Source organism: Nestor notabilis, unplaced genomic scaffold (genome assembly GCF_000696875.1).
Source record: "Nestor notabilis isolate BGI_N333 unplaced genomic scaffold, ASM69687v1 scaffold16134, whole genome shotgun sequence".
Classification (NCBI taxonomy): Eukaryota; Metazoa; Chordata; class Aves; order Psittaciformes; family Psittacidae; genus Nestor; species Nestor notabilis.
In genome coordinates this window covers 7,858-19,122 of record NW_009925287.1, presented here as the reverse complement: position 1 = coordinate 19,122, position 11,265 = coordinate 7,858, and the positions used below count along the sequence as shown (strand labels likewise).

The 11,265-nt window shown below is 39.8% G+C and overlaps 1 protein-coding gene across 1 annotated transcript in view; it reads left to right on the top strand.

Annotated features, from left to right (window-relative positions):
- Positions 1-10,794, top strand: part of AGPAT3 (1-acylglycerol-3-phosphate O-acyltransferase 3) — a 13,802-nt gene extending 3,008 nt beyond the window's left edge. Inside the window, exons 2-8 of the mRNA XM_010012997.1 lie at positions 1,639-1,808; positions 1,997-2,158; positions 4,504-4,657; positions 5,120-5,222; positions 7,430-7,505; positions 9,720-9,918; positions 10,623-10,794. Of these exons, the coding sequence (XP_010011299.1) occupies positions 1,639-1,808; positions 1,997-2,158; positions 4,504-4,657; positions 5,120-5,222; positions 7,430-7,505; positions 9,720-9,918; positions 10,623-10,711 (953 nt within the window). The 3' untranslated portion in view covers positions 10,712-10,794. The remainder of the gene's footprint in view (positions 1-1,638; positions 1,809-1,996; positions 2,159-4,503; positions 4,658-5,119; positions 5,223-7,429; positions 7,506-9,719; positions 9,919-10,622) is intronic.
- The last annotated feature ends 471 nt before the right edge of the window (positions 10,795-11,265 follow it).

The following is an 11,265-nucleotide window of genomic DNA, read 5'->3' as shown; positions in this document are numbered from 1 at the left end:
TTCCCTTTTCACTGAGCCAGGATAACCAGAGCAAGGAAAGGTAGGTGATCACATCATTTGCAAAGGAGACAAAGCTGGAAAGCAATGATAGAACCTTCTAGTTTGGTATAAACTATAATACTGTCTTTCCTCAGCTGTATTTCCAGTTTACTGGGGTTACACTGTCTTGGTCAGCAAGTTGCTTAACTTTGTCATGCCTCAAAAGGAGTGAGTCTTGAAAGTGATACAGGGGACTAACCCAGTAAATAAGTGGCCACACAGGGAATACATGTGAAAAAAAGTAACAGTAGAGAAGCCTTTGTCAGATTTTGTATGTATCTTTGTCAGACTAGAATTGGTTTTCCCTATCATTCATCTAAATACTGTGTTTGCCTTCTCCCTGATGTGGTGCAAAATTGGACCCACTCTTATTTAGTACTGTGGCTAGATTCCCCTTCTGTGATCCCACTGATCAGAAGCCCTTGTGTAGGGGGGCACTGACTCATTTTGCAAAACCAGGGCCTCCCAACACAAAGTTGAAATACCACATGGCAGAACCTGGCATAGAAAATGGAGCAGTGCATTCCCTGCAAGTTTGTCATAGTAATGAGAGAAGATTCGGAACTTCTTAACTGCCATATTTGTGCAACCAAATGTTGATTGCATCCGTATCTCATTGAAATGAGAAAATACCAATGACTACAGTTTGCATGGAAGCAAATCTTCCTACTGGGAGAATGAACTATTCTCATACTTTTTATGGTTGTCCCATGATAGAGGCAATGCCTTCCATCTGCCTTGTTGTGCTGAAATGAGAGAAATAGGCTAACCATAGCAACTGCATTCAGTGCATGCTGAATTTAAGTGGAAGGGGTTTTCAAAATGAAGGAAGGGGAGATGAAAAATTAGCAGAATGTGTAACAAGGGAAATGTTCAGGGTAGAGTAAAAGAGATGCAGGGGTATTGAAAAGCTGGAGAAGACAGAGAAGAAAGGGCACGTTATTTCTTTGCAGTAGAAGAAAGGCAATTTACCATTCCTGTCTTTGCCCACCTATTTTGATAAATTAGCTCAATTCTCTGGTGCTTCTGACTTTGTGTTGATCACCCTAATACAGAACGGTTAGAGTCCTGTGTTTTAATATTAAAATCTATTGCAGAAGATCTATGTCACTGTATACCTTTAAAAGCCCTTTATTAGTCTGTTTACCTCCATAAAGCTTGTTTCATGTTGAGTAAAAGCATTAGGCTGCATCTACGCATAACTTGTATTCCACCTTGGGGAAACTACTCATTTAGTGGAGCAATCAACAGCTCAGCTGTCTGTTTTTAGGCACAAAGTTCGGGGGTTTTTTCAGTGATGATGAAATTTCACATTCATAATATAATGCCCAAACTTGTCACTGTTAAAATCTTGCTAAATTATCCATAATGTGTATATCTAGTGCCCTAAATACTGCTTAAGGATGGTGATATGATTTGGTCTATACCTATCCAAGCTTTCACTTTGTGTCTTCTGGCTTGGATTGAAAAGACGATGCTGTTGTTGGGAATCAGAGGAGACTAGTCACTGAATGGGGCTTGAGATGAAACAGAAACACCAAATAGCTTTTTGTAAGCAGCACCCCTAACTCCTCTCTCTATCTTTGTCGTGTTTGTTAGAGTTGGTAATGCTGCTGGAATGGTGGTCAGGCACAGAGTGCACCCTGTTCTCAGACGAGGCCACGGTGAACACCTTTGGGAAGGAACATGTCATCATCATCTTGAATCACAACTTTGAAATTGACTTCTTGTGCGGCTGGACTATGACAGAGCGCTTTGGAGTGCTAGGGGTATGTGGGGCCATGAGCTTTCTCTTCATCTGAAGTCAATTTAAAACTCCTATATATACAGTTTCTCTGCATTTGAGTTTCCAGATATAAATCCATCAACTCTTTATCATCTTAACTTTAATGTCCTTGATCTCATTGTACAAATTAGCAAATGACATTTTGGATTGTTGTTTTTGTTTTTCTCCAAGAGTTCCAAAGTCCTTGCTAAGAGAGAGCTACTATATGTGCCCCTAATTGGCTGGACATGGTACTTCCTTGAGATTGTTTTCTGCAAAAGGAAATGGGAAGAAGACAGAGATACAGTTATTGAAGGATTAAAACGCTTGGCTGATTATCCTGAATACATGTGGGTAAGTGTTGAGTTCCTCCTCTGGTATCAATTGCTAGAAGTGAAACGGTGATTACTCTGGTACTGTAGCCTTATGTATCAGGAGAAGGTCTGCTCACTGCTTTCTTCGAGTGTTGTCAAGGAAAACCTGTGCTCTGAGGTCTTTTGGATATGCTGGTAAAGCTTTTGGGAAGCAGTTCAGAAGATTGCCTAGATGTTTAGAAATTTGATGATAATTTATAAATCAGGCTTGTGTAATACTTGTTAATTTTATCTGAATTTATTTTTACATTTACAACAAAATAACAGCCCATAATTGATTAGTAAATCTATATGGCCTTAAGCTACATTTTCTGAGGTAGGCTAAAAAAACATTAAACCAAAACCAGCTTTGCTGGAGAAGTGAGTTAATTTGGGTGGGGGTGATGCACAGACCATGGATTTTGATAGGAAGTTCTTGTTAGCATGTTCATTGATCTGTGAAATTACAGGTTTCCCAAAATGTCTCTATGAGAACACATGGCAAGATTACATCTTCTTTTGCAGTGATGTTTTACCTTTTTATTTTGGCAATATTTGAGTCAAGGGTGAAACATCTATGTTTCATTATGTGCGATGTTATTAGCTTTTACTGCAGCAACATAGTGGTATAATCAACCTATTAACTTTTATTTTTGCTTTGAATGAAAATGTTTTGATAAATTTACTGGTTTGCTTTTATAGCAGTGCTTGTAATGTACAGTTATTTAGCTCATAAAACATTTTAAGAGGCTTTTTCTGTGCATTTTAAGTGATCTTTCAATATTATCCAGTACAGCTTGTTAAAATGAATAGTGAAATAGTAAGCCTTAACTAGCACATTGTGAATGTGTCAATTGTGATTTTTTTCTGTCATTACAAAGATACAAAAAATAACAATCTGGAGAATGTATTTTAAACTACTTAATTGCTTAAATATACGGATATGAACTACATTTAATGTATCCTCCTGATTAGTGCTGAAAAAAGAAGTAAGAACCCAACCAATTAAAAAATCTCAAGACTGTACTTTACTTGCAAACCTATACATTTTAATGATTCTATGATTGAAAACCATGGACAAGTCTCTAGGGAAAACAACTAGAAAATATAAATGCAAAACGTAGTTAGCATTGATTATTTAAATCAAGACTTCCTGCTTGGCAATTTAAATAATGAATAAAATTGACTAGAGTAAATCAATTTCATCATTTTTATGCATTCTAATGCTATAATTAGGGCTGTCTGTGCAACCTGCATTGGGGAGGTCTTTCTCACACACTGCAGTGTATAGTCTGGACCTCTCTTGCTTATTTGGTCCAAAAGGATCACTGCGCCATTGAGCAGAAGAGGATGAGAACTTGGTATGGAGGAAAGAGCTTGCATTGCAGACTGGGGATGAGATTGTGGTGTTACTCTGTCTACCTTGTACTGTTTTCACCATTTGGTCATGGTGGTTGGTCAGGTTTTCATAAGACACATGGCCTGAAAGGCCACATGAAGTTTGCAGGCCCAGTTCTTGTTCTCTCACTGTTTCAGCAGGTCTAACTCTTGTGTCTATGGCTTTGTGGTTCTAATGGCGCAATGGGAGCAATGTCCACTTTTTGAAAGGTCACGAATAAACAGAATTTCACTCTAGGGCCTTCAGAAGAGCTTTGTTTGTCTGCTCTTGGCTTTGCCTTGCTCTTCTGGTCTCTCTGAACTAGAGCAGGGGCAATATAGAGGCTGGAGGACAGATGGTCATTTTCTGCTACTTGAAGTCAGTATGGGAGGGTTTAAGTCTGTAATAGTTATTCAGGGTATTACAATCAGAGTAGTGTCCTACAATATGAACAAGGTAAGGATTTTAGAGAAAAGCACCATTTTTTTCTGAACACAACTGATATAAAAAAAAATCAGAAAAGCTTTCAAACAGGTCTTGTCTTCAGATGTGTAATTCTGGTTGTACAGTACAAATTTTAAATGAGGTGGCTAGTGATTAATATGTTTTTTCTTAAAGTGGTCACGTACTGATGTTTGTCATGTACTGATTGCTTTTTCTGATTCATAGATTAGTCCATCACCAGCCAGCCAAGGCCTTCAGGGATTTTTCTTTTTTTAAGTAAAAGTTTCAGGTATAACCATATTTCGATTTTTGTTGCCTTGACCTTGGTACCAGTGTTGTTAAATATAATTGTAAATGAGTTGCAAGGTGGCAATTATGCCTAATAATTGATGATCAGATGGGACAATGGTAGTGTATGTGCATGCAGGGGTGTATGTTTATCTTACATAGATTTTTCAGTATTCTGCTTCATTTCTTTTGATCTCAAGATGTCCTTGCTTTTGCCTTTTGTCTCATTGTACTAGTTTCTCCTGTACTGTGAAGGAACTCGTTTTACAGAGACCAAGCATCGGATCAGTATGGAGGTAGCTGAATCCAAGGGGTTGCCTAAACTGAAATACCACCTGTTGCCCAGAACCAAAGGTTTCACCACTGCTGTCCAGTGTCTCAGGGGAACAGGTACTGGCAAGCTACTACTTGGTCTTTGCAGCAGTTGTAACGTGTTGCTTAGTATGTTCCATGTAGCACAGTGTAGTATACTCTTATTGTTCACTAGCTCCATTGCAGTGAGTGAGTTGGCAGTGATAAGTATTCAGCATGTCAGCCATTAATTTATAAATTGCCACATAACTCTTAGATACCAGTCTTAAAAAATAATGAGCCTTTCATGTATGTCATCGTTGCTTAGTTCATCAAGTCTGTCTTGTGTTTTGATAACTGGTGTGCTAAGTAGATGGGAATGTTGGGTGGCTGATATGGATAAATATGATGTGTAAACACAAAGTAGTGAAGGATGCTGCTGCCTGACATCACTAGTGCAAGGCTTGCCACAAAGCTCTGTTGCTGTCTCATGAAAAGATGCCAGCAATGTGGTTCCTAGAATTGCTGCTGTAACAGCCATATTTTCTTTTTTTACAACAGTTTCAGCAGTGTATGATGTAACACTAAATTTCAGAGGAAACAAGAATCCATCTTTATTAGGAATTCTTTATGGGAAGAAATATGAAGCAGATATGTGTGTAAGGTGAGCATATGATGATGGAGGTGAGCCCTAAGATCCATGCTTTAGCATGTTGGAGTTTATTCAGATTTACAGAGAAATGTCCTTTCCTGTTTTAGCAGTGAAAGACTTTGTAGGAAATTACACTGATTATCCATTGTACCAAGCTATAGCAGCAACAGTTTTGTGAAAGAAATGCTATCTCGGGAGGCAGAGTGCTGCAGCCCTAATGGGGAAGGGAAGGAAATGTGTTCCAGTTCTCAGATACATTTTGGCCATTCAGTTGAGAAGAAGGCTGCAGAGGTGATGGGCAGAGAGCTGGGATCACTCATTTGCAAGGGGTTTCGTTTTGAGTATTTATACTTGTCAGACATATTCCTGATGAGGAAAGTGAGCAGACAGCTCACCAGCTAGCAAAACAGCTGGTCTGGCCATTGCCACCTGTAATCCTGTACTGATGGCAGATGCGTTAGCATGTCTAGCTAGATCTGGGGCACACATGCATGGATGTACATCTCTGTAGATTGAAGAGCAGCTGCATTCAGTTAAATATCTTATGGCTTGCTAATGGAGATGCAAGTTGGTTTTATTTATTGGTGAGGTAGTGGGAGGAAAGAAAAGAAAAGAAGTTTTCAATAGTTTTTAGAAGAGGTTTGGGTTCATGTTAAGGATGACGTTGCCAGGTAAAAATTACTGATTGTACACCACTAAAGAAACAAACTGCTATGTTCAGATAACTTTGTTTTAAAATATGTTTGTGGACTGAATCAACATTCTCAAAATGCTTTTCTACACATGAAGTTTTTCTCTGTTCTTCAAAGGAAGCTGTGAGAATAAGGAAATAATGTTACAGTTTTTTTGCTGAAAGTTGTCCATAATGTGCCAACAGACTCAGCTTAGCTCAGAGAAAGAAAATATGTAAGCTCTTGTTCTTGGTATATGTGTATGCTGTTACCTGTGCAGAGGTAAGAAACTTACCTCTCTGCAGAGGATCCAGTCTTTCTCCTGACTGGCTCTAGAGAAAATCAACTGAATTACCAGTTGTTATTGCTGCGAGTACCCTCTAGTGGTGATAACACAGACTTTATCGCAGAGCTTTCAGCAAATGACTTTTTACTGAGCTTTTACTAAGCATTATTTATATTAATTGAGCAGCTCCTCCTGTTAGAGCTAATGAAAGCAAATCTGTAAAATCTGGTGTCCAATTGGTTTATGAGATGCAGAAATGATGAGAAATGTATTAGTATATCTTCCCTTAGTGCTGCAGACTTGAAGGCTTTAGTACATACTGTGGAAATACATTCCTTTGTTGAACAGCAGCAAGTAAGCTGTATCTGGGATCACTGTGTCTAGAGCCCTCCTAGATGTCACCCTGCTGTAAGAGGGCCTTGATACAGTCCAGGTGCTGCCAAAATATGTTTGACCTGTGGGTGAGATGTGTGCCTACCCTCTGAAAAACAAGCAGCCTCTTTCTGAATTGATCCAGGAATGAGATGTGTGCCACTGAGAAAGGAGACAATAGATTTGTGAGCATGTTAGTGGCTTATCTCAGAAAATAAAGGAATGCAGGAAAATAGTTAGCTCTTCACCACTAGAAAGAGACTCTTACAAGGTGCCTGTTCTCACTGAGGTCAAGTCAGTACATGGAGCTGGGCATAATTTTTGTATGCACCCAGAACTGCATGCCTCATCTGTAGGGCTGGAGAAGTGAGGAGAGCCAAGTGCAGCAGCTGTAGAAGAAGATGTTTTCCTTAGACTGGTACAAAGTGAATTTTTAACCACCCCTCCATCCATCCAAAATGGGGTTTCACTAACAAAATGTAACAAACAGTTATCCTGGGGTTTGCTACTTGTTTGTCTTTTCCAAGCTCTGGGTGCCTCAGTCTGAGCTCACTGAGCATCAACTGGTGGCAGCTCCGGTGAAAGAACAGTGTTTGAATGGGAAAGGTTTGTTTTATTCTGCTCTGAAATTGGTAGGAGCTTGCACGGTTTCTTTTGTCTTAGGAACCTGATGTTTTAGGTGGAGAATCAGATGTTAAAAAATTTAAGTCCCAGTTCTTCTCTGCATTCAAGACCTCTGCCATCAGTGACAATACCTATAGCCTATGCCCTTCATTGAATGGAAGATCTTCCCTAGTAGAGATCTGAAGTCAAATACCCTGATTTCCCCTTAATTCTTTTTTTTTTTTTTATAAACTTTTTTTTCTTTTTTAATCTCTCTACTAAACTAGGAGGTTTCCTCTGGAAGATATCCCTCAAGATGAAAAGGAAGCTGCAAACTGGCTTCATAAGCTTTACCAGGAAAAGGTAAACAGCTTTGCTTTCTCTTCTCTTTTGGGACTTTCACAGGGTAGTGTATTAAAGCTCTGAGTAATACACATTCTGCCACTGGATGGAGAGAAGAGATGGAAATATTATGTGTAATTAGGCAGCCATCCCTCAAACTGCTGGAAGGAGCAGTACAGAAGAGCCCATTTGTACAGAAGGCTGGCTAGTGAGTAGGTCTCAAATTGCCAGGAAGCACAATGGGATTCAGAGATACACCTGAGTTGCAGAAGACTAATAGCAATCCACTGTGTTTTTGTATTCTCCAGTTCTTGGGTCTCTGTCATACATTTCTAAAAGCTTCCTTCTCCCTGTGGGTGTTTTTAGGCACTCAAGAAGAGTGATAACTCTCTATAAGGGACAGGTGGTCCAGGCTTTTAGCTGCAATCGTCCTTTGCTTTCATGTTTTTTCCACTGTTTTCTTCCCTTCCGGCTCCTGGTAATGCCTCTGCAGTGGTGTGTGACATGGTACAGACAGTCCCTGGGATCTGCTGTCAGGGACTGGCACAACACATAGCCAGCATGTCTTCAAACAGTTCCAAGCTTTTCTTCGTCTCTTTCTTTTTCCTTTTCCTTTCCTTTCCCTTGTTGTTAATTTCTTGACAGATTTAACAGTTCTGTGGGGAGGAGGAGAGAACTGTAATTCATGTTGCCCAGCCCTAATTGATGGATTGTTGAACTTGAAATGTGTATCTTGACTTTTGTGTTGCCTTTGTGGAAGAAAAGATGAGCACTGGAGCTTTAACTATCTTGGGCTTACTTCTACCGTGATGACCTGTGCTGCAGCTTTTCCAAGCTTACACTTAGTGTGTAGGTAGGCAGCAGATCGTTCTGAGTTTCAGCTTTTTCATTTTAACCTAATTTGTTTGAATACCTAAGCTTTAATTCAATTAAGGGGAGAGAAATTATCTTACGAAGAGCAGCAGCTATCATCTCTTCACCTCCCATTAGCAGGTGTATCAAACTAGTTTGTGGGTCAGTTAGTGTAATATGGGATTAGAGAGCTTAAAAATAAATAAATATATTTGGGATCCTTGAATCCCACTTCCTGCTAGCAGGGACATGTCGTGTAATTCCCTTGAGAAAAGGGTCTTAGATGCAAGAATTCCTTCTGACATTGTTGTGCTGGAATAACAGACATTTAAGGTGTACGTTACAGAGATGGTCTTCCTCTGCTTGCCTGCTGCTTTGTTAAACAGTAAATGCAGAGCTAAGCAGATGTGGCACAGAGCATTCACTCCTCTTGGTGCTATTCCTCAGGCAGAATGCTCTGCTTTGCTTGCAGATGGAGGGCTTGGTGTTCTTGCTGATGTTGGCTGTACCTCTGTTCAATTTCAGTGTGAGGTGTTGCTGGGGAGATGTTACTTATATATGTGGATATTTATGTATTGATCTTACAGTGGTAACAATATGTTGTGACTGGAATCCTTGAAATACTCTTCCCACACAGAGGGTATGTCCTCAAAAGGCTGTGTTATTGGCAAGGAACACCTTGTGCTGCTTAGCCCTTTATGAGGGATGCTAAAAGAAAAATAGCTTAAGTGGGGAAAAATAAGAAATAGCCAAACTTGAGCCATCCTTAATAATGGCTTGGAAACTTTACGGAACATTCTTACAAACTGAGGGAAGACTCTGGGTACTCTGCTTCTCTGAGTGATGCATTTCATAATTGCATCTCTCTGCAGGCTCAGCTCAGTATGCAGCTGCTCTGTTGAAGACTTGGGGTTATGGTTAGCACAGTGTTGTCTCTGCTGGTTAGCTTGTGCTTTGTCTTCGTCTTCTGGCTGTACATACAGCACTTTTCTGCTGTGCTTTGCTAACCTTTCTGGAAGTAAAAACAGGAAGAAAAAGCATTCAGCAAATAGGCAGGTGGTGTCTGAATTGGCCTCTGGCCTGACACTGCCCTAAAATCCAAGCAATTAAGAGCAGAGATGAAGATATTTTGTAACAGAGAGGCTGATACAGTGTCAGTTTCTGATGGTGGCTATGATTTCCTTCAGAGGGCTTATACCGTGGCCTCAGCAATCAAAGGAAATGTCCAAATAAATGACAGCAGATGGAAATGGATGCTGCGTACTCTGGATGGGTATTTACCACAAATACTGTCCTTGATGTTGTCCTGCAGTTGACTAGTCTTGGATTGCTTGTTGTGCAAACATTATGAACTTGTTTTTTCCTATCTTCTCTTTGTTCCAGGATGCTTTGCAAGAGATGTATAATCAGGAAGGCGTATTTCCTGGCCAGCAGTTTAAACCTCGTAGGAGACCTTGGACACTCCTAAACTTTCTTTTTTGGGCCACAGTTCTCCTCTCTCCGCTCTTCACATTTGGCTTTGGAGTTTTTGCAAGTGGATCACCTCTCCTCATCCTTGCATTCCTGGGATTTGTTGGAGCAGGTAATAAAAGCAGAGAAGGGAGAAGGTGCTAAGCAGAGTGACACATAACAGGATTCATTACCTCCAACAAGTTCTGTGTATTAATATGAATGGAGCTTGCAGAAGAGTACTTGGAGCTCGCTCTGTAGTCTTTATATTGTATAGCATTTCTATTATTTCAATAGCTTTAATCCAGGCAGGCTTGCCTTCATGTCTTGGGCAATATCTATAGCAATCAATAGCAAGTGAGTCTTGTAGCCCATTATTATGGTTCCTGAAGGAGAAGATACTTTTACTGCACACCTTGCCTGTGAATGAAAAAAACACAACCAACCAACAAAATAAGCAAACAAAAACAACAAACAAACAAAACCACCCCAAACTCTCCCAAACAAAAAACTCTTAAGGAAAAAAGTCCAAACCCACAACCAAATCCCAAAACCAACTGGGGGTTAGGGAAGGGAATATACCTCAGTGTTCATATTACATGTCCTGTTACTCAACATAGAAGTATTAATTATATTTTTGAATATAGGTTGTCCTCCTCTTCTAGTGGTATCTGACCTGTGATCCATATGCAGCCTCATACAACACACTGTTGGTCTGTAGTCACTACTGACTTCAGGATTAGGTTAACTCATGTTGGTTCTGCCTGTGTGTTTGCTACTTCCTAAACCCTTGAACTGGTTTTAATACACTTCCTGTTTCTCTGTTGTATTTTAAAGCTTCCTTTGGAGTTCGTAGACTGATAGGAGTAACCGAAATAGAAAAAGGCTCCAGCTATGGCAACCAAGAATTCAAGAAAAAGAAATAACTGACAGCTACAGTTCAGCACATATAACCAGACTATGGTGTCCAATTAACTTCAGTTAAAAACCAACAATGAACACTTAGAAACTGTATTTTCTTAATAACTGATGACTAATATTAACAAATAAAACTTGAGCCAAGAATGAAGAAGTTGGAGGCATCAACTGAAGAGAACGTGTCAACTTTCTGCCTGTTTAAGGATTACTGTAGTCAAACTATGGGAGAAAATCTGGGGTGGGGTGGAAGAAGCAGCTAATTTTTCTTGCTTTGTTAGAGGACTTGGGAGTGGGGGAAGAAAAGAGGGCATTGGTCATGGCCACGTGCATCTTCAGATGACTGAATACACTGGTTTCTGTCAAGAGCACTACACTCACTTTTACAACAGGAGCCATTGAATGTTTCCTCTTGCTGAAGCCAACATGTTTGTTGTTTTCCAACTTTTTTTATTAATGAGCCGGGAAAATCAACCCTTCTTAAATTAATTGCAGATGTTCACTTGGTTAGAGTCATTTTGGAAAGGCTGTGTTGTCGTGGCTGCAGATGAAATCCTATTTGTGT